Raw genomic sequence first — 22430 nt, 5'->3', positions numbered from 1 at the left:
GTTACAAATAATGCCGGCCTTTCCCGAATTCTCAGTCTGTGGTCCCGTTAAGAGAGCAGCCACTGGCCTAGTCATCCACTCGCAGAGGCCCGGCTGTGGGGGCGGCAGCCCTGGGCTCCACGCCCGACTCGGCTCGGAACGAGGACCTGCTTTCCTCCTAGGCCTCCCGTGGGGGACTCAAGCTGGCGTCCAGGGCAAAGAAGAAGGGCAGTCTTCAGCCCACGGCTGCACACCCGTAGGGACCGGAAGGAGAAGAAACTACGGCAAAATGCCGACTAAGGCCTCGTTCGGCTTCGCCCGACTCCAAGATGGAAGGCCCGCGGCTTCACTCTGCTCCCGAAGTCCCCTTCCCATTGGCTATCTGGGAATTGTATTTTCCAATAATGCGGACGCTAATTGGCAGATCTAGGACGGTTGCTAAAGCGATTGGCGCAGCCGCCATTGGAGGGCGTCTCTCAGATTTTTTCAAACTCCAAGCGAAGAAAAGAGGGGGCAAAGGGAAAGTTTGATGCGGAGGCGGGACCAAGGAAATGGCAGCCCGCATTGGTTCAGTAGAGGCCGAGGGGAGGCTTTTAAACGCTCCTACTTCGTGATTAGTCCAATTCAGGAAAAGAGGGCGAGCACTTAAGAAAAGCGGCAGAAGCGCCTGCTTCCATTGGTCAATACCGAAGGGAGGCGGAGCGCCCACGGCAGCTGATTGGTGCGGGAGGTGAGGTGGGCGGGGCTCTGGGCCGGAGGTTTTGTTGTGAGGGTCGGTTGTCAAGCAGCGGCCAATCAGGGCAAGGGATGGAGGCAAGTGGGGGTCGCTCCTGGAGCAGAGCCTCGGCCTCCGGAGCCGCTGCTGCAGGTAGAGTGGACGAGGTGGAGAGGACGCGGGGGGGACGATGGGCCCTGAATTGGGCCGAGCCAGGCGGGGTCGGCTGGGCTGCGGGAGAGGACTCCGGACGGGGGGAATCTAGAGCCCGTGCCCCGAAAGGCGAGAGGGGTGGGAGGCCAGGCGAGGCCGAGGGACCAGCCCCAGCCTCTGGACGAGCGGTGCGGGCGAGGACTCCGGAGGGGGAAAACCAGGGAGGCCGGAAGCAGAGCTGGGGGTCTGCAAGAGGATGGGTAATAAATAGCGACAGGAGAAGCAGGAGAATGAATGAATGGAGAACATCGATAGCAGAGGGGAGAAGCGAGCGAGCCGGGTCTGGCCAGACAGGGGTCAAGTAAGGAAACTCAGGAGACAGGAGGTGTATGAAGGGGAGACTCGGGGAGGCAGGGAGAAGGAGGAGAGTGAACGGAATACTAGAGAGGCAGAACTTAGGGACCCAGGAGAAAGGGGACGGAGGGGGAGGGTTCATGCGAGAGAGGTGAAGTGGCTGTGGGAAGGAGCAGGAGGCTCCATGAGGTGGCCTTTTAGAGTTGAGTAGTCATACCCACTCACGCCCAGACTGGAGGCCTAGTTCCCAGCTCTGTCCTTGGGAATTGCAGGGGGCAGAAGTGATTCCCTTGCCAGGACTGGGGAGTTGGACCCTCAGGGTCCTTTTTGAGATTCTCCCCAGAGAGGACCTCACTGGCTGTCTCTGGGGTGCCTCTCATAGACCCCCTAGCATAGCCTCTGACTCCACCCCTCATCCCTTACGTCAGGCAAAAGCAGTGATTCCCAGAAATCTATGTGAACTGCAGACACGTGGTCTTCCCCGCCCAGCTGCAGTTGCTGCACTTTAGGCAGTAAGCATCCTGGAGCACAGCCGCCTCCCATTCTCCCAGCCTCTGGGAGGGAGGATCTTCTTTTTCCCTGTGATCTAAGTCATCCTGCCTGAGTTGCCTCCTCTCAGATTCTCAAACCCAATTTGCAGTACAGCTCCTGGCTCTGATGGCTTTGGTGGGTGTTGGTCTTTATCAAGTGGCCTTAGTGATCCAGGGAGCTGCAGCTCTTACCAAGTGTTTCCTAACAAGTCATCACCTCTCTTTGTATTCCAGCCCAGTGTTGAGCTGAGATGGCCCAAGCATGACATTCCATGATCCAGGATCCTGACAGATGTGCACAGGCTGCTACTGTTGCTGGTGTGGATGATTTAAAACCACGAGGCAGACTGGGGCCAGGAGACGAGACATTCCCTCTGCCTGGATGTGTAGGAACTCTCTGCCAACTTGATTGGTGGATCTGGGGGGGATTCACCCCCACCGCATGTGGAAAGCACTGTTCATTTTGTGAGTGGGGCTTCAGGTGCCAGCCAGCTGAAGAATGGCCACCCCTGTGGTCACTAAGACAGCCTGGAAGTTGCGTGAGTGGCTTTTGTTTTTCTTTATTACCCCATTTATTCTGTTAGCTGCTTGTTGCTGGGTGGTCTGAACCCACAGCTTTGTCTCCTGTTCTTGGCACAGAGGGAGACTCCCAGGCCTTGGAGTAAGATAGACCAAGATGTAAATCATGACTCTGTCTGGGTGACATTGGGCAGGTCACTTAACTTCTCTGAGGCTCAGTCTTCTCATCTGTACAATGAGAAAATCACACCTACATTCTATATTGCTATGAGATTTAAGTGAGGTAATGAATATAACAAAGCACTTAGAGCAGGATTTCCAGTTAGGCTGAAAGGCAGAATAGGGTGAGAAATCTTGAGAAGTGTTCTTGGCATTTTCAGATATCTCACAAGTCAGACTTCCCCAGTCAGATGAAAGCATCTTGGGACGGGAGTAGGTGGTGGTGGAGGTGGAGGTGAAGGGGTGTGAGGGGCAGGCAGAGGGATGCTGACAGGGCCGTGGAATGTAACTGAGCATGAATACCACCAATCCCCACCATTACTCTATACTAGTGGTTCTAAACTCTTTGATCTTAAGGCCCTTTTATACTCTGCAAAATTACTGAAGACCCCAAAGTTATTTTGTTTATAGGAGTTATATCTGTCAATATTTGCCACCTTAGAAATTAATAATGACATTTTAAAACATGGAAACATATGACCAAGTATGCCACTGGTGATGATGTCATCACACATCATGTATCTTCTGGAAAACTTCATTGAATGCTTGTGTGCAAATGAGAGTGCAAAAGGCAAATACCATCTTGGTATTATTATAAAACTAGCTTTGTGTTATTATAAAACTTATTATTATTATAAAACCAGTTTTGTCATTTGGACCCCCTGAAAGGATCTTGAGGATCTGAAGGGTCCCCAGATCATATTTTGAGAACCGCTCTACCCACTGGCACCTCAATGGGCCCTACCCCACCTATAACTACTGGTTGGCATAGATTTGGTGTGCTCTACCTGATCACCCTTTGCTGTGAGCTGTCCCTGGGCTGTTTTCAGGACCTGGTGTGAGGCTCTGCCACTTTTTAACCGTGAGACCCTGGGCAAAGCTCTTTGCTGGGCCTCAGTTTCCTCATTTGTAAAGTGAGAGGTTTGGGCCATTTTCAGATTGTTCTCCAAAGTCCTAGAGTTCTGGGAGAACCCTGTTATGGTTCCCTAAGGAGGGTACACTGGACAGAGTGGCTTTGTATTTATTGGGATTATGTATCCATTTCTTCAACAGCTGGTCTTTCCTGAACATAGCCCAGGCACTGGGAGCGAGTAGGCAAGGTCTCTGTACAATGGGAGATCAGAGCCTGGGGAGAGCAATAGGCAGAATAACCACATCTTTCCATCTCTCCTTCTCTACTTCCAAGCTGGTACATGTGCTTTGAATCAAATTAACTGAGTGATGGGGTAGGGAGTGGGGTAGGGAATGCACGATAGCAAGTGCAAAGGCCCCGAGGCAGGAAGCTCAGTGTATTGGAAGGACTCAAAAGGAGGTCATGGGCTGTAGCACAGCAGTGGGGGGAATGTGGTGCCTCATGAGGCTAGTGAGTTCTGCAGGGACAAGTCTCATGTATCCATGAGACCCCAGCCCTTCTGAGAGTTTGGCTTTATCTTAAAGGCAAAGTTCAGGCCATCAAAGTGTTCAAGTAGGAGGTAATTTGATCAGGCATATTGGACATCTGCTGATGATTTTGTGTGCACAGTTGTTTTGATGAGTATAAACTGAAGAGTCCAAGGCCACATGACCTCGGGCTCCTTGTCACTCTAGGGTCTGGTGAGGATCAGAATGCAGTTGGCCAACAATAGGGGTCATTGAAGCCTAGTTCATTGCATTTTCCATTTGGGATTTAAGTCCTCAGCACCTCTGGCCAGAATGCAAAGGGTTCCCCAGCTTTGGCTGAGATGTGAGACCTAGGTTGTGCCACCAGAGCTTGAAAAACTGGTGTGGGCTTATGCCACAGGACAGAAGAGCAGCTGTCAACTGACCTGCCAGTAGATATGGCAAGGCGTTTTGTTTGTGTGCATTAAAATCGGGTACCCAGGCCTGGGCCATTGGTGCTTGCTGTCCTTCAAGCCAGCATAAAGGGGGACCTCTCTGGCCAGTACCCTGTGACTTCTTTACTGGTATCTGTGGTGTGCCCCTCTCCCACCCTGTCCCTCCATGGGCTCTGATCAGTTTCTGGTCAGGCTGCTTAGAGGGGAGCAGTCTCCCCTCCAAATCCTTCTCACCCCACAGCCTGTGGTTCTTCCAATTCAATGCCCTGTCACGCTGGAGCATAAAAGCATCTCTCATTCCCCACAGGCACCTGAGAAATATATTATGAATGAATGGCTGTCTCTAAGGGTGGTCCTGAGGCCCAGTGAGGTGGGAACTTGCCCTGGAAGGGGTGAGAACCAGGGTAGACAGACCGAGGGCTCCAGGTAGGTCACGGGTGGGGGCAGTGCATTCAGGGAGTATCTTCAGAGAAAGGGAGTGGGCTGAAGGCTTGGGAACAGAGTGCTCAGGGAGAACATGGGTTTCCCTCTTTCTAGGTTGGGCAAAGCTCTTGCACAGACAAGTGTCTGTAGCCAGAGCCCCCAGGCTACCACAGTGTCCAGAGGACAGAAGGCTGTATGGTTGAGATGAGGACTAGAGGGGAGCCCAGCTCCCCTGGATCCAAATGGCAGAGTCCCAACACCCTGGCTGATGTTTGGGCCTGCAGGGAACTATTGTCCTTGCTGGTGCTGGGTACTGTCTGTGCCGTTGTGTGTAGCTGAGCCCTGAGCTGGGCTGTCATCTGTGAAGTCATCCCCGGGACCTGGTCCCCCGGAGTATTTTTGGTAGCCCCTCTGAGCCAGGCTGCCTGGCAAGCAGCTTTCCTGGGCTGAATTACCCAACCTCCTTATGGCCTGAAGCCTGCACCAGAGAGACACCCAGGCAGAGTGGAGTCTGGAGCAGGGTGCAGGACAGGCCCTGTGTAAATAGCTGCAGCTCCCTTTTCCTTGGCATCACCCAAGCCAGCCTCCCAGTGGCATCAGGGTGTTGGCCCATTGGGGTTTTCCCTCAGCCTGTGTGGGGAGACCTGTCTTCTCTTCCTTGTTCCTAGGAGGAACTCACTCAGGGATGCAGCTTGGGGGCCTGGGCTGCCTCTCAGTTCCTCGCCCAGGCTTTGTTCCCTCTAGAGCACTGACGAGGCCCCTCTGAGATTTGTGTCTGCTGCCCACTTGGCCTTATCTTTCCCTGTCTGGTCAGGTATCACCTCCCCCAGTCTGCTGCCCCACCCTCATGAAGCCCATCCTCCTGTGCCCACCTGGGACCCCCATGCCTACTCTCTCATGGCCACTGGTGCTTAGGCTGGCTAACAACCATGGGACACTTGCTCCCTACTCAGCAGCTAATGGCATGTTCTCAGTGAGTCCTGAGCAGCCCAGTGAGGCTGGCACTATTACTATGCCCACTTACCTACAAGGAACCCGGCTCTCGGAGAGGATGAGCGACTTGTCTAATGCCACATGGTAGCGGATAACAGAGTCCAGACCAGAACCTGATTCACAATTCTGAATCTGGGCTGAAACCCTGTGCGAGCTCACCTGGGACAGCTTGTCTAGAGTTGACTTAAGTCGTTCCTAAAGTGTGTTCCCCAAAGCAGGGTTTGTACAAGTGGCAGCTGTGAGGCACTTGAGTAGTGCATGGTCACTGTTGTTTATTTTAATAATGTTTTTGTCTTTCTTTTTTTTTTTTATCATAGAAACAGTATCAAGAGCATATCAAACTTGTAATTTCGTGGATGTTATTGCTTAAAACAAAGCTAACTAAAAATAGCAAATCAATTCTAAATATTGCGTATAGTTAGTATTACCAGTTGATGTGCAGAAAAAGGAAAAATCTGATCTGAGGCCTAAGGGTGGGAATGATTGAAGTTGAGAAATAGGAATTTGTCTTGGGCCCATGCCCTGCCCTGTCTGTTGGTCCCATGGCTCACGGGGCGGGGGGAGGTGTCCATGCACCAAAGGGGAGCTGTAGGAGGCAGAGCTGTCCACTGGGCTTTAGGTTCCAGAGCTGGTGGCTAAGCAAGGCCACCTCTCCTCCACGTGGCACTGTCACACGCCCTTGACTGTCTCTCTCTCTCCTTTCCTGTGTAGAGGAGATTGTCGCCCATGCCAGCAATGTGTCCTCACTGGTGCTGGGCAAAGCCTCTGGGCGGCTGCTGGCTACAGGTGGGGATGACTGCCGCGTCAACCTATGGTCCATCAACAAGCCCAACTGCATCATGGTAAGCCTTGGCCAGCCCGCAGATCAGGGGCAAGGGCCTTGGGAGGGGGCCATAGGCAGGGCAGGGTTGGGGGCTGGGGAGCAGGCAGATTTGGGGCTTTATTAAGCCCAGACACCCTATCCTCTGGGGACTCAGGGTGGGCTTGGGTTGGGGGGACACAGAACGTTCTCAGTGCTTCCCCCAGCTCTCATTAAGGCCCAAGACAACCCAGGATGCTGGGCCAGTGGCCAGCCCTCAGGAATGGGGGAGTCACCTGGCTGTGGACAGAGCTCCAAGGAGTCTGCGTGAGAAGGTTAAAATAAGCACCCAGGCTTGTGGTTGAGCCGAAAGGCTTATATCCCTTCCCTGCCCACCTGCCCGCCTGCCCGCTACATGTGGGTGTTTATTTTGATTCATTTCCAACCTCATTCCACAAAAAGGATTTCAGGGGACCTGGTTGGAGCTTGTTAGGAAGCTAGTTCTTTAATAGCGTTTTCCCCCTGGTTACACAACCATATTCAACGCTGGAAACTGCTTTCTAAAACAGGAAAGCATAAAGGAGGAAAAAACACAAAAATTAATTACATATAGTTCTACCCAAAGACCACTACAGTTGGTGTTTTGGTCTGTGTCCTTCTAGATGCTGAGATAGCTATATACACGTGTGCACGCATATGTGTGCATGTGTGTATATGCATGTACATGTGCATACATGCAAAGGGAACAAAGCACGGGCAGGGAACCGAGAGGTGGCTGAGGCCTCCAAGCCAGTCTCTGTAGGATTTTTAAAATAGCAGTGTTGTGAGGATTTTCCTATGTCAACAATATTCTTTAGCAACATAATTTCTAATGGCTTCATGGTATTCCATCATGGGGAAGAGCTGTTATTAGTTTAGCCCTGCCCTGTCATCAACATGGAGGTTGTTTCCAGTTTTTGGCTCTGCTAGACCACACTGTGGTGAACATCCTTCCCTACGTACATCTTTCAGCAGATCTGTGATCGTGGCATTAAATCCAAGGGTGTGTACCTTTTTGAAAGCTTTCAAAACATATTGCCAAATTACCCTCCAGAAATCAATTTACATTTTCTCCAGCAACCTAGGAACATGCCCTTTTCCCCACATCCTTGCCAACACAGCGAGTTCTTTTGACTCCCAGCCAAATGAAGATAAAGAAAAAGAAAATGGTGGGAAGTAATATTTATTAGTAGAAACTTAATCACTTCAGTGTTTTTGTGAGATCCAGAGAGAGAACTGAGATCTACCCAAACCACAATCAGGGTGCCAGTGTTCAGGAAGAACAGAATTGAGATGTTTTGTTTTGTTTTGTTTTACTTTGTTTTTAGGGTTGAAATATTTTCTTCCCCCTGAAATGCCAAAATAACATATACAAGTTGAAAAAGAATCAATAATGACTGACCAGAAATAGGACTTGAGGGGCTGGCCTGTTAGATCAGTTGGTTAGCATGTGGTGCTGATAACACCAAGTTCCAGGATTCTGTCCCTGTACTGGCCAGCCACCAAAAGAAAAAAAAATAGGACATGAAATGACCCCATACTCTTGCCCCCCAAAGAAGCATGGATAACAGTCTGGGGTGTGGGCTTCAGCCTAATCTTTGGACACCAGGTGCAGCCTTCAGGCCCCTCAATTGGCCTAATCCTGTGTCTCTCTCCTCTCGCTCAAGACAGACCAGCCACCCAGGCCTTCAGTGCCTCCAGCCTGCCAAGTTCTTTCTCACCTTGGGGTTTATGCACATGCTACTCCCTCTGCAGGTGGTACACTTTTATTTATTTTTAGTATGTGATGCACTCACATGGTTTTAACATACAGAAGATACAGGGCAATCAGTGAAAACTCTTCCTCCCTCCCCTGACTCCCACATCCTTCCCTGGAGGCGGCCACAGCTCCCAATTCCTTCTGTATCCTTCCAGAATTATTTTATATATATGTGAGCAAATATTCATGTCTATTCCCCTCCCCTCCTTTTTTATACAAACAGTATCATACACTGTCTTCCATCATTTTTCACCTAAAAGTATGGAGATTAGTCTTTATCATATTTAAAGGGTCATTCATTTCTGTGGCTGACTAGTCTCCCATTGCATGTGTGACCACGGATGACTACAGCTTAGCTGACTAGTTTCCTATGATGGTATTGATACTGTTTCCAACCTCTTGTTAAGATTTACGGCTGTGAATAACCTTGGGCATGTGTTGTTACGTATGTATCTGAGTGCGCATATGATAAGTTCTTAGAGGTGGAATTGCTTGTTTGAAGGGAATGTGCATTTCTAATGTGGGTAGATTTTGCCCAGTTGCCCTTGTGGAGTTTGTACCCACTGACACTTCTACCAGTGATGTTTGGGAGTCAGACAAGCTGCTTATAACTATCTGGACTTTGATGGTTCTGCTGAGGAGCAGTCTTCCCCTCCCCTCCCTTCTCCAACCCCCATGGGGAATATTGTCTCAGCAAATACTGATGGAGTTGCCACTGTGCCTTGGGGTGGCCAGCACTGGACGGGGAGTGACAGACACCACGGACTTCAGGTTTCAGCCTCTTCTCCAGAAAGCTGGAGATGCCAGTACCTCCCACCCACAGAGTGGCCAGGGCCTGGTCTCAGCTCTGCCCAGCTCCACCTGCTCAAGAGTTGGTAGAGAATCCCTTGCCCTCCGGCAGAGTCACTCCCAGGCCCTCTGGGTTCCACAGGCCACTGCCTGGGAGCATGGTGGGGTCCTCCTCCAGGGCTTCCCTTGCCAAGGGGCTTGTGCCAGGCAGAGTGGAGATAGGAGCAGAGCCTAGGCGGGGGTGGTTTGGATTAGAGCTAAAGGGATGGTGTCTCCTTATCTTGGTCCTTCCTCTCCTCCAGGGGGCCCAGGGCCATCTCTGCAGGTGACACCCATGTCGGAGCACAGCAGGAGGTGGTTGGAGGGTGACTGGGGTTTGGCCACTTCAGCCCTGGGCACTGAGGCTGAGAGAAGGGTCAGCTCAGAAGTGGGCTGCGGGAGAGCCCTGCGAGGCCCCTGCACAGACACCTCCTCGCCTTAGCCACTTCCCGCTGAAGCCTTTCCCGGGAACCCAGAATTTGTGGCAGCAGCTGGGGGTCTGTCCATCCGTGCAGTGCACTGAAGCTGCTGCCCTCTCTCCACAGAGCCTGACGGGTCACACGTCACCCGTGGAGAGCGTCCGCCTCAACACCCCCGAGGAGCTCATTGTGGCCGGCTCCCAGTCGGGTTCCATCCGCGTCTGGGACCTGGAAGCTGCCAAAAGTAGGCCTTCCCGCTTGCCTTCCCGCACTTGCAGCCCGCGTGCCACTTCAGGCTCTGTGGTCGTGCCGCCTCCGGGAAGCCTGCCCTGACTGGGTTGGATGCTTCACTCCTGGAGCGCTGACTGACGGTGTGGCGCCCAGCCTGCCCCATTAGCCGGCTGCCCCCAAGGGCTGGCACCGACGAGGCGCCTGGGAAATAGCTTACCAAAGAACCGTGTGGATGGGCAGATGCGCGGGTGGGGGCGGGGTGTGGATCCAGAACCTGGAAGGACACCACATCCCACCAGGGGCCCCACAGGACACGGGAATGAGTACGGTAGCTGTGGGGGAAGAGATGTGAAGAGCTGGGGGCGTGTGCCCCGGCTTAGAAGGGACATGGGCCTGGGGTGGCCAGATCTTCTATTTGCTTGTGTTTTGTTTGTTTTATTTCAGTCTTCATCTTGATAGAAGTTCTACATAGTTTAAAACTCAAATACTGGTAGTTCTGCAGTTAATCACAATGAAAAGAGGAAGCCCTTGCCCCACTCCTTCCCGTTGGCCAAAAGCCTCTATTTTCTGCATTTGTACCTCTTGTTCTGCTGAGTACCTCCACTTTTCTAAACAACGTGGTTAGGCTGCCATTTCTTTCTCTTCTGTTTTTAAAAAAGTTATACCTTCGATGTTGCCTTCCTGCTATGGAAGATGAGAATTTAGCTCTCATAGCCACCCCCTACCCCGTCACTTACATTTCTCCTCCCAATCTCCCAACATCACCATTTAAATGGTCAGTGTTTATACCTCAAGGACCACATAAATGTTATTCACTACTGCGTCTATTTCCTTTCTTTTTATAACTTGGTTTCCCTGAGGTTGATCATTGTTCATTTTTTTAAATCTGTATGTTTTCTATGTCATGTTACTAATTCATCCTCAAATTATCTGCCAGAAGAGTTAAACCTCCTCCTGTTTTCCTCAAACCCATCCCATAATCCAGGCATCTCTTCTCAGAGCCTCTGTCTCCCAGCTCCTAGTGGCCTGGGAGCATCCACGCCTGCAGCCCAGCTGTCATCCCAGGCCTCCTTGTCTCCCCAGCAGGGAATTCTCTCTGTCTCGCTGCTGTTCCGGGACCCACATCACCGTCTTTTGTGGTTTTCTTTCTCTTTTCGATGGAGCACATTTTTCCATAGCTTCCTGAGAAAGGGTGCCTGGCTGGGGCAGTTTTAGAGACTTTTTTAAAAAAATAAGTTTGAATATAGAATTCTAGGTTGGAAATAATTTGCTGTTAGAATTTTGAAGATGCAGCTTTCAAAACTCCAAGTTGTCGTTTACGTTCCAGGTTGCCATTGGGAAGCCAGTGCCATTCCCATGAGGATCCTTCACATGGCGACAGCTTCTTCCCCACCCTCTTCAAGCTTGTAGGACATTTATCCCAGTGTTCTGACATTTCATAGTGGCAAGCCTTGGTGTGGGTTTGTTTTCATCTCTGTGCTATTTCCTCACTGGTTTCTTTCAGCCTGGAAATTTGTGCCCTCAGTTCCAGGCCAAGTGGAGAGTGTCACCTTCTCTGAAAGTGGGGCTACCCCTCAGGCTCATCAGGGGTTGCCAGATGGCAGTACAGAACAGTGTTGCCAGCTTGATGGACTTTTCAGGAGAAGCTGGAAATCTGGAAATTGATATGGAATCCACCTATTTTCAAATGTTCACAGCTAATTCAACATTTTTTGCAGAACATCATGCAGGCTAGCACTGTGAGATCCAGATAAAACCCATTTGCTTGCTGCTTTTTAGCAGCCTCTGATCTGGATCTTCTGGCATGCCAGACAGGAGGCCACCTACCTGAAGCCTGGGAGGGAATATAGCAGCATGGATTTTGCCGAGGCTGCTTTTTGCAGAAGAGAGCCCCTCTTGCCTGGCTGACACTTAAAAGTTCTTCTGGGCCTCTCCTCTGGTACATGCTCTACATCTGCTGCAGGACAGTGGCCACTGGCGTGCCCAGTTGTGAGGTTCACTTTGCTCAGTAACAGTGGTCTTTTTGTGCAGGTGGTCCTCAAGAAAGATGGCAGTCCTGGGCCTCTTGAGCAGTGCTTGCCTATGGGTGATGATCTGTTTAAGAACAATGGAGCACTAGGATCTCTTTAATTACCAACAGGGCCACATGCTTAGTGTCTCAGCACATGATCCTGCTGCCTGGCCACACCAGGACCCAGGGCATGCTGTGCTTGGGCATTGCTGGACTCGAGCAGGCCGGGGAGGAGCAAGCCTGGGATGGCCAGGCTCCAACTAAGAAGGCAGAAGGGCTCAGGCAGAAGGCAGTCAGCTCCCTTGGAAGCTCCACCTGGATCTGAATCCTAGTGGACAGCCACCAGTCAGTCACAGTTCTCTGAAAAGCAAGGGAAAAAAGAGAGAAGCCCAGGGAGCCGTACCCCCTGCCCCAGCCTTTCTCAGCCATAATTATTTCACTCATAAGGGGAATGTGAGGAAGTCCTTCAAGTGGCCGAGGAACGAACACTGAAGCACTCTGGATTCCTGGGTGCTGGACTCCCAGGGCTGGCTACTCCACAAGGAGGTTGTTGCACACACACAGCCCAGACCCCACACCCAGAGAACCTGGTTCAGTAGTGGCGGGGGGGGGGGGGGGCAAAATCTGTTTTTCAACAAGCTTCCAGGAGATTCTGAGGCAGAGCCAAGTTGACAGGGCCCCCTTATTTGACAGATGGGCAAACTGAGGCCCAGAAAGGGCACTGAGCTTGGTAAAGATTCCATAACTGCCGGTGGCAGAACTTGGGACTCCTATCCAATGCTGTCTGTTCTGTCGTTTGCTGTCTCGCAGTTGGGGGTTCCCAGATGGAAGAGAAACTTACCCTCAGCAGGTAGGGCTAGGACCCCAGGCTCACCTCCACCCCTGCCCACCAGAGCATGAGTGACAGTGACAGAGAGGCAAGTTGAGGCTCCAGGTACAGAAAGTTCTAAAAGAGCTGCCTGACTATCACATCGGTTGCCTTGAAAGGCTGCCCACCGCTGGAGGATGCAGGTGGAGATTGAGCAGCTGCTTAGTTGGGAGGGCTTAGTGGTTTTCACGTGGGGCAGAGAGACCCCGGAGGCCCCTCCACTCTGCAGTTTGGGCATCAGGAGGCCTTCCAATAGCCCTCCTGGGACAGGAGAGCAAGGGCAGAAGTCAAGCCAGAAGAATGTGGTCCTGCCTGCTTTCCAGGGCGCAGCCAGAGGGCAAGGGTGGCTCAGCCCAGCGGATCCCACAGGAAGGCGCCTGTGCTTCATGAAGCTGGCCCACGCAGGGGCGGGACCCCGCCTTGTCCTCTCGGGTGGAGCAGGATCTTGGAAGCCTTTCTGTGGGAGCAGGCTTGGAGCAGGCGTGGACTGGGGCAGGAGCCAGCATAAGGCTGCCTCCTCCCGGCCCCAGACTGGGCAGCAGGTGTCTTCAGCCTCCTTGGCCAGCAAGGCAACGTTGAGCCCCAGCAGCACACAACAGCTACAGAGAGCCAGGAGGGACAGCTGCTCAGGTGTTGGTGTAGTTTAATTAGATATTCATTCAACAAGCATGGCAGGTGCTTTGTCAGACTCATGAAAAGTGTGAAAGTGGCTTAGTCCCAGCTCCAGGGCCCACTGCAGAGGCGACACTTAGTAGAATGGATGGATGCAGTGGACGGGTGGACAAGGAATGGACTTTGTCCTCAAGGCGGATAACAATAGCAGTTTACTTTGATCCTGCTAGTACTTACCCTGTGCATGGCTCTGTCCTAAGAGCCTTAGCACACATTCAGTCTGTTGGCCCAGGTGAAGCATGCAGTCAAAGATGCTGCTTAAGAGGCAGATGCCTGGGGCCAGCCCGGTGGCTCACTCAGGAGAGTGTGGCGCTGGTAGCACTGAGGTCGCGGGTTCGGATCCTATATGGGGATGGCCGGTGCGCTCACTGGCTGAGCGTGGTGCGGACAACACCGAGCCAAGGGTTGCGATTCCCTTACTGGTCAGAAAAAGAAAAAAAAAAAAAAAAAAAACAGATGCCGGGTCTGCATCCTGGCTCTGCACCCTGCTGTTCAGCCTTAGGCAGCCTGCTTCACCCTCTGCACCTTGGGCCCTCGCCCATATCCTGGCATGGTTGGGGTGCAGGGGGACTCGGTAACCTAATGCACAGAGATCACTCAGCCCATTGTACGCTGGAAGTGCTCAACAGACGTCCTGGGGATAAGGGAGGTGCCCGGCTGGCCATCACAATAGGTAGTGGGTTGTCACTGGGGCCAGAAGAAGAGCAAGGACATGTGCTCTGAGGCCTGAGGAGGAGGAGAGAAAGTCTAGCTTGGGAGATGGGCGGTGGGGGAGGGGATGAAGGCAGGCCTGCAGGAAGAAATCAGAATGGGAATAATTGTAACTGGCATTTATTGAGCACTTACCATGTGTCAGGCCCATACTAAGCACTTATGTCCATTGTCTTACTCAGTTCTGACTGAGTAACCCATCATGAGGCTCAGAGAGGGTGATTGCCCAGGGTCACACAGCAGATGAGGAACAAAGCCAGGACTGATTTGTCTGGCTCCAGAGGCCACATCCTGATAGTGAGGGAGGGAGAAGATCATACAGTAGAGTTCATTTATTTAATTCATCCAGTGCTTTGATCTTGACTCTCTTGTCCCTAAAGCATTATGTCTGGAGTCCTGAATACCTCCTCCAACAGAGACCTCATGACCTCCCAAGGCACCCTATTTCACCTTGGCTCAAACCTAAGGATGGCTGGACTGCCACATCCCTTGGCCGCAGCACTCATGGGCTGATTGATTTCAGACAACAGAATTATATATCGAAAAGCAAGATACATGAGCCGAGTTTGAGTGGTACCAGAGGATACCATGAGACAGTAACACAAGGTTTGCCTCCAGGCTAGAGTGAGCCTGTCCATGGAGCTGCCAGCAAAATGTTAAAGGATGGGAGATGAAGTTCCTAGGGCAGGAGTCAGTAATCAGTCCTCGCCCCTGAGGATTCTCTGACCCTAGCTATGTCCTCCCCGTTTGCTCTGTTCTTACAGCTCCTCAACTTGTCCCCATGGCTGCCCTCAAGCCTGGACAGGAGTCACTGCAAAGGCCCAGTGTGAGCCCCGGGGCCACCTCCAGACCTGCCCTCCACTTGCTTTCCTTGTGGTCTTTGCCCACCACACCCATCTACCTAAATACAGTGCCCCTCATCCTCTGCCCACTAATATCCGCTCAAATACCACCTCCTCCATAAAGCCTTCCTGGATTTCTCTTTCCATCTAAGCAGCTTCTCCCTCAGCTCGAACCTCTCCTCATCTTTCTCTGCACTGTTTAGGGTGGGGTCGGGTACCCTGCAGACTGTCATCCCCATGTTCATGGGGCCTGAACTGAGTGCATGATTACACAGCTCTGCTGCCTCTGGGGCTTCGCTCATGTGAGAACACACTGGGATGAGCCCAGAGGCGTAATCTGTGGGGAGCGTGTGCTATGTTTTCTGAGGACTTGAATAACAACAGAAGTGGCTGTCATCTCTCAAGAGAAAAATAGGAAAATTAGTTGTTAGGGTGGGGGGATTCTGGTTGATTTCCCCCCTACTTTAAAAATCTATGTTCTCTTTCCATGCAGCTGATACTAAAGCACACAGGCAAATGAGCATCCACCGCTTCCTCTGCATGCCTTCACGCTTGACTCTCACGCCATCACCTCTGCTCTCTTCCTTGTTAGTTCTTCGGACACTCATGGGACACAAAGCCAACATCTGCAGCCTGGACTTCCATCCCTACGGCGAGTTTGTAGCCTCCGGTTCCCAGGACACGAACATCAAGGTGAGACGCTGCTCTGCACTGTGCGTCTCCTGCTGGGCCCGCAGTGGGTGCTGGCTGAGGTCCGAGCTGCCTGAGGGAGTGGGCTTCCGGTACGTCTGGGGGTATCTTCCGTCTCTGCGCAGCACCCATACCCTCCTAGGGAACAGGGATGTGTAGGCATTTGCCAGACGTTTCTCCTTAGAATGGCCAACTTTAGAGAGCAGTTCTAGACCTCTGTTGTTGTGGGGGATAATGACCTGGGTAATTTCCCCTCTCTGCTCAGGGCCACACACTGCCCTCTGGCCCAGACTCTGGGACTTGATCATGATATCTCCTGACTCTGCCCCTTCACTTCTCTGTCCCCCACAGCTCTGGGACATCAGGAGGAAAGGCTGTGTCTTCCGGTACAGGGTAAGAATGGCACCCTCTTTTGGTGACTCCACAAGTACCGTACAGGCGTTGAGCATGGTGTGGTGCCCAGACCCTGGCAGAGGGTGGCAGGGACTGCTGTCCAACATGGGAAGAACATGAAACATGGATCTGAAGCAGAGCAAGAGAGCCACAGGTGGGCCACCTGGACCCCTGGCTCTCCATGAATCCCTCAGAGCCCTGTTTATCAAGTTGTGCTCCGAGCTCTGGTTTTGCAGGCAGGTAACTGGTGTCATTAGGTGGAATGGGTTCTATTCATATGAGTTTGGAAGCACTGTTTAACAAAGAATTATTTTTTAGATGTTTTCAGAGCCTTTACATTAAGAGGATGTTTAACTCTTCAAAAGGGGTCATAAAATACATTGTTTCCCAAACAATGTGACTACACAATCTCGATTTCCTGGAGCATCCTGCTGGCCTGGGAGTCCATGGCCACATGTGGAAAGTGTCTCTCTATGACATCTCCCAGATGTGGCTCTCTGGGAAGGCACTGTGTGTCAGAGCAGGGATGGAGTGAGGAGAGGGGAGAGGTCTATTGGGCCCAGACCCCTGGATGAGTTGGTGCTCTGTCCTCCCTCCTCAGGGGCACAGCCAGGCCGTGCGGTGTCTCCGGTTCAGCCCCGATGGGAAGTGGTTAGCATCAGCTGCAGATGACCACATGGTGAAGGTAGCTCCCAGCCTTACCTGGGAGGGGCTGGGGACCACGGTCTGCTGGTCACACTCAGGCTGAGTCCTCACCTTCCTCCTGATGGGCTCACATGTCCCAAGCTTATCTAGAGTGGGAGGTGGTTTCTGAATAAAGAGCTTGGGCTGGATTAGAGGGAGAGTGGGTGGCCACGGTACCCAGCCTGGGCCTGACCTCTCCCTGCCCTGCCCCCAGCTCTGGGATCTGACTGCTGGCAAGATGATGTCTGAGTTCCCTGGTCACACAGGCCCTGTCAACGTGGTGGAGTTTCACCCCAATGAGTACCTCCTGGCCTCTGGCAGCTCTGACAGGTGGGGAGGAGGAGCAGGCATACTGCCCCTCGCCATCTCTGTCCTGTGTGTGTGCCTCTATTCCCAGTCTCTCTCTCTGTCCTGGAATATCATATGCCTAATGATCCTATGTAGACTGAATTGACTTCAGCCAAGCCAGGATTGGACCCTGGTTTCATCTCTCCCCCGGCCCCAGCGTGCTGGGCCTGGGCCTTCCTCCATGTTGGGATCCAAGGCCCCTCGTGGGACCCACAGTGCAGGGAGGCCAATGGCTGTTGGGGCCAGCACTGGGGGTAGGGCCATCAGGCTCAGCCTGAGATCATGTTCACCTTCCCTCCTGCTGAGGCAGGGCTAGCCCCTGCCCCAGACATTGCTCCTAGTGGCCCTGACCCTATGGGGAAAATTTTCTGGATAGTAGCTGACTTCCCAAGACGTGCCTGTGTGGAAGCCAGGACTGGGGGGACTGGCTTCCCAGCACAATGTGGCTGCCTTTACAGGACAATCCGTTTCTGGGACCTGGAGAAATTCCAGGTGGTGAGCTGCATCGAAGGGGAGCCGGGGCCTGTCAGGTATGCAGGCAACTGGGAGGGTAGGCCCAGCCCCTCCTCCCAGGCAGCCAGGTGTGGGTGTGGGTGGACCTTCCCCTTCTTCTGTTCCCTTCCTGTCCTGGGCTCCCTGGGTTTCTTGGGGTGGAGGCCACGCTGGGCACCCCAGGACCTAAGACCAACTCTTGCCTGGCCCAGGAGCGTCCTCTTCAACCCCGATGGCTGCTGCCTGTACAGCGGCTGCCAGGACTCACTGCGTGTCTATGGCTGGGAGCCTGAGCGCTGCTTTGATGTGGTCCTCGTCAACTGGGGCAAGGTGGCTGACCTGGCCATCTGTAATGACCAGCTGGTGAGAGAGCCATGGCATCTACCCACCTCCACCTCAGGCCCCCCACTCCACCCCACCCTGCTGGGATATTGTCCCCCAGGCCCAGCCCCAGCTCTGCTGCTTCCTGCAGATAGGTGTGGCCTTCTCCCAGAGCAACGTCTCCTCTTATGTGGTGGACCTGACGCGGGTCACCAGGACAGGCACAGTGGCCCAAGACCCTGTGCAGGACAGCCGACCTCTGGTGCAGCAGCTTCCCAACCCCAGCGCCCCCCTCCGGCGCATCTACGAGCGGCCCAGCACAACCTGCAGCAAGCCTCAGAGGTGGGGTACTGGGGGGCCCTCAGAGGGAACAGGGTACACAAGACACAGGTCTATCACAGGGGAGGCTTGGGGGGGCCCAGCCCTAGCCCTCACCAGGGACCCCAACTTCCTTCCGGTTGTGCCCTGTGGCCCCAGGGTGAAGCAGAACTCAGAGAGCGAGCGCCGCAGCCCCAGCAGCGAGGATGACCGGGACGAGCGGGAGTCTCAGGCAGAGATCCAGAATGCCGAGGACTACAACGAGATCTTCCAGCCTAAGAATAGCATCAGTGAGCCAGTTCAGCCCAGTGTCCCCTGTGAAGTGGAGGCAGAGGGTCCCCTCTGGGCTCCATGTCCCTTTAGCTGCATTCCTAACCCACACTGGGCCCCAGGCTCTCTGTCCTCATGTCCTCCAGGCCTTGCTGGGCTGTGTTCCTACGGGACTGAGAATAGGAACCTGCGCACTCCCCAGCAGAGGCCTGGCAAGCTGCTCAGCATCCTGGCTCCTGCCCAGGGAAAAGGGAGGGCCCACAGGAGCGGGTGGGTGGGGTGGGGGCAGGGCTGAGGGTTCACGGAGCCGAGAACAGGGCATGGGTCTACAGCCCTGGGCCTGGGAACCACCTTCCATCTGGCAGCCCAGCCAGGGAGGCTCACAGACAAGATCCCTGGGCTGGCCAAGGTGAGGCCTCAGCCCCCTTTGCCTCTGCAGGTCGGACACCTCCCCGAAGAAGTGAGCCCTTCCCAGCACCCCCAGAGGATGGTGAGTCGAGGCTAAGGCTGGCCTCCAGGGACTCTGACTCTCCTAGTCCTCTCTCCCTGTGAGCTACCTCTCCTAGACCATCCCCCCAGGCCTCCCCTCTCCTGGCATGACCTCCAGCCTTTTTCCCTCTGCATCTTTTTCCTCTCCCTGCCTAAAAGCACCTACTGTGTGCAGGACCCCGTGCAAGGCCCTGGTGAGTGAGTGTGAGCAAGGTAGAAGGCTCTCCTCTCAGGGGCCCACACCGTAGTGTGTGCATGGTAGACAGCAGACACACAGCCACACAGATGGGTCTGCCAGAGGGACGCATGCTGGGGAGGACAGAGAGAGAAGCCGTGGGGTTGGGGGTCACTGCAGATGGGGCAGTCAGAGGCTCAGAGGAGGCCTGAGGGCCAGGTGAGGAGAGGGAGGGGGAAAAACCTTGTGGGGAAGGGAGCCGAGAGGAGGGGCTGGGTCTGGGGGCTGGGAGCAGGAGTGGGAGCAGGAGTAGGAGCAGGAGCTGGGGCGAGCCCCAGCAGAGGCCCTAGCTGGGGACTTGGGATTTAAGAAGGAAGAACATGATGTGCTTCATGATGGAGATGGGGCGGGGCTGGGGCACCCTTGTCCAGTTGAGCATCCCTCCCCTCTACCTGGCTTCCCCTCAAGGGACCGTCTTCTGACTCCCCTTTCAAGCCTGCTTCCTACCAGCCTCTCCCTCCTCTACTTCCAGCTGCTACCCCCAGCCCCTCTCCAGTCCTTGTGAAGTGACAGGATTGGCAGACACTGGGCTCCCTGGGTCCCACCCACAAACAGACCTAAGGTGGAGAGGGACAGACCCAGCCCCTGCACTCAGGGCCTCTCTGAGCCCCCCCACCCTGCTGACATCTCCTCCCGCCGGCTCCCAGCTTCCTCCTGGGTTGCCCTGCTGGCTCCTGATCCATCCTCCCAATTACAGATGCCGCTCAGAGTCCCACCCTGAGCCCCCTGCCCTCTTCCCTCCAGTCCCTTCTGGCCTAACCCAGTGACCTTTTCCTTTTGCTTTCAGACACGGCCACAGCAAAAGAGGCAGCAAAGCCCGGCCCAGCCATGGACGTGCAGTTCCCGTTGCCAAATGTGTGTCTGGGTGGAGAGGGCATGGTGTGGGGCTTGGAGGGGGGGCTGGAGTCCTGACCCAGGGTTGGGAGCCTCCTGAGTCCGGAGGCAGAGAGGGAGGCCTCCAGCTGGCCACCTGCTGAGCTTCTGACCCCTTCAGCTCGAGGCCCCACCCCGGCCACCGGCTGTCACTTCCACGCCTGCACTGAAGGCTGAGCCTGCCATCATCCCTGCCACCCGGAATGAGCCTATCGGGCTGAAGGCCTCTGACTTCCTGCCTGTGAGTAGGACCTGGCTGGAGGGAGGAGTGGAAGCCCGTGGGGCGGGGGCAGAGCTTTGCTGCCTGCTCCCGTGCCAGCGTCTGGGCACCTGTGCACGCAGGCTGTGAAGATGCCCCAGCAGGCAGAGCTGGCGGATGAAGACGCCATGTCGCAGATCCGCAAAGGCCATGACACCATGTGCGTGGTGCTCACCAGCCGGCACAAGAACCTGGACACCGTGCGGGCCGTGTGGACCACAGGCGACATCAAGGCAAGCATCTGCCCCTGCCCCAGGCTTGGCCTTGCTCCCCACAGCTTCCGTCTGCCCCCCGATCTTAGGGCTGAGCTCAGAAGGTGCCACAGAGAGTCAGGGGCAAGCTGGGCAGCCCCTGTCCTCGTGCCTTGATCGCCTATTTTCATTCCTTCCATCACCATCATTGTAGGCTGCTTTTTGTTGAGTACGTATCTGTGGGCCTGGCCTGGGCTCATCATTTTAGGTGCCATCTTGTTAACACCCCCCTACAAGCCCCATCATTGCAGCACACTCCCTTCATGGGGGCCCCGCTGTTCCCAACCCCTGACAGTGCTCTGTTTGCACAGACATCGGTGGACTCTGCTGTGGCCATCAATGACCTGTCAGTGGTGGTGGATCTCCTGAACATCGTCAACCAGAAAGCGTAAGTGGCTGCAGTGGGGGAATGGGCAGCGGGGGCAGGGCCAGGCTGACAGCACCACGTCCCGGCCTCTCCCCAGCTCTTTGTGGAAGTTGGACCTGTGCACCACCATCCTGCCACAGATTGAGAAGCTTCTGCAGAGCAAGTATGAGAGGTAGGTGTGGGGAAGTCATGCCTGCCTCACAGCAGGGGGAGGGAGAGGCAAACAACTCCTCCAGGGACCACAGGAAAGACCCCAGGGCCCGGGTGCCTCTGTGAGGTGGCTGTGAAGTGTGTGTCTGTGTACCTTGCTCTCTGTTTATTTTTCTGTCTGTGGCCCTGGCCCCTCCGTCTGTGACTCCATCCATCCGTCTGCCCCTGAAGCTATGTCCAGACAGGCTGCACCTCCCTGAAGCTGATCCTGCAGCGGTTTCTCCCTCTGATCACTGACATCCTGGCGGCCCCGCCCTCCGTGGGTGTGGACATCAGCCGGGAGGAGAGGTGAGGGGCCAGGCAGTATGTGGCAGGGGTGCCACAGCAGGCCAGGAGACAGGCCTGGGGGCTGGGCCCTGCCGAAACAGATTATAGAGAAGGACATTTTGTCTGGGGCAGTGGCTTGGTATAGGTGGGCATAACTGGAGCCTGGGTTCCTTCCTGGCCTGGCTGTGCCTCCATCCCTGGCATGGCTTGGGTGGGTACCATGCTCTGGGCCTCAGCTGTCCTCTGGGAGGAGGGGCTGGAGTGGCCAGGCCAGCAAAGGCCCCAGGGTCAGGTGGGGGTCATGGTGGCCATGCTGGCTGGCCTCAGGCGCTACCCTCTGCCCACAGGCTACACAAGTGCCGGCTCTGCTACAAGCAGCTCAAGAGCATCAGTGGCCTCGTCAAGAGCAAGTCAGGCCTGAGTGGCCGCCACGGCAGTGCCTTCCGCGAGCTGCACCTGCTCATGGCCAGTTTGGACTGAGGAACCCAGTGGGTGGGGGCACCCAGCAGCCTGCGGGACCTGGCCTCGGCCCCCACTCCTGTTTCCCGTATGCCCAAGGGCACATGAGCCTCTGCCAAGCCCCTGCTGCTGCCCCTGTGGCCATCCTGGAGGAGGCGGCACTGGCCCACTGGCCACCTCCATAGCCCTGAACTCAGACAACCTTCTCTCCAGCAACAGCTACACAGCTTTGCCCAACTCTTGCTTCTTGGGGCAGCAAGTGGAGCCCTGGGGCTGCTGCTGTAATTTATAAGGTGAATTTTATTAAATTTGTAACTATTCCCTGGTTTCCTTGTGGGAGCATTATTCTCTGGCCATGAGGCTCTCCCAGGCCCAGGACTGCCTGCCCTGTCCCCTTAGAGGACCACTCCCCCTCCTACCCTGGGAGCTGAGCTCCTTGCCGTGTGACCAGCAGGGGGCAGCAGAGTGACAGACCTTCCAGGAAAGGGCCAGTTCAGACTTAATCTGGGGAAGGCAGGGGAGGCAGCAACCCAACCTCCCCTTCGCCTTCCCCTAGCTGGGAGAAACAGGTGAGGGGTGGCCCATCCCCCCATCTCAGCCACACTCCCAGCTGTCCTGTGGACCCT

The 22430-nt window shown here is 54.5% G+C and overlaps 1 protein-coding gene across 1 annotated transcript; it reads left to right on the top strand.

The window, feature by feature from the left end:
- Positions 1 to 768: 768 nt before the first annotated feature.
- On the top strand, positions 769 to 22124 carry KATNB1 (katanin regulatory subunit B1). The gene is made up of 20 exons (XM_063111446.1): positions 769 to 847; positions 1966 to 2270; positions 6411 to 6541; positions 9670 to 9787; positions 15471 to 15571; positions 15920 to 15961; positions 16563 to 16646; positions 16860 to 16975; positions 17452 to 17523; positions 17698 to 17848; positions 17958 to 18148; positions 18284 to 18414; positions 18834 to 18884; positions 19906 to 19973; positions 20113 to 20232; positions 20334 to 20483; positions 20813 to 20889; positions 20966 to 21040; positions 21250 to 21366; positions 21693 to 22124. The coding sequence occupies exons 2-20, from the start codon at positions 2231 to 2233 to the stop codon at positions 21823 to 21825; spliced, it is 1968 nt and encodes a 655-aa protein (XP_062967516.1). The 5' UTR covers positions 769 to 847; positions 1966 to 2230; the 3' UTR covers positions 21826 to 22124.
- Positions 22125 to 22430: the final 306 nt, after the last annotated feature.

Source organism: Cynocephalus volans, chromosome 10 (genome assembly GCF_027409185.1).
Source record: "Cynocephalus volans isolate mCynVol1 chromosome 10, mCynVol1.pri, whole genome shotgun sequence".
In the NCBI taxonomy this organism is placed as follows: domain Eukaryota; kingdom Metazoa; phylum Chordata; class Mammalia; order Dermoptera; family Cynocephalidae; genus Cynocephalus; species Cynocephalus volans.
This window is presented reverse-complemented; position numbering and strand designations above follow the sequence as displayed.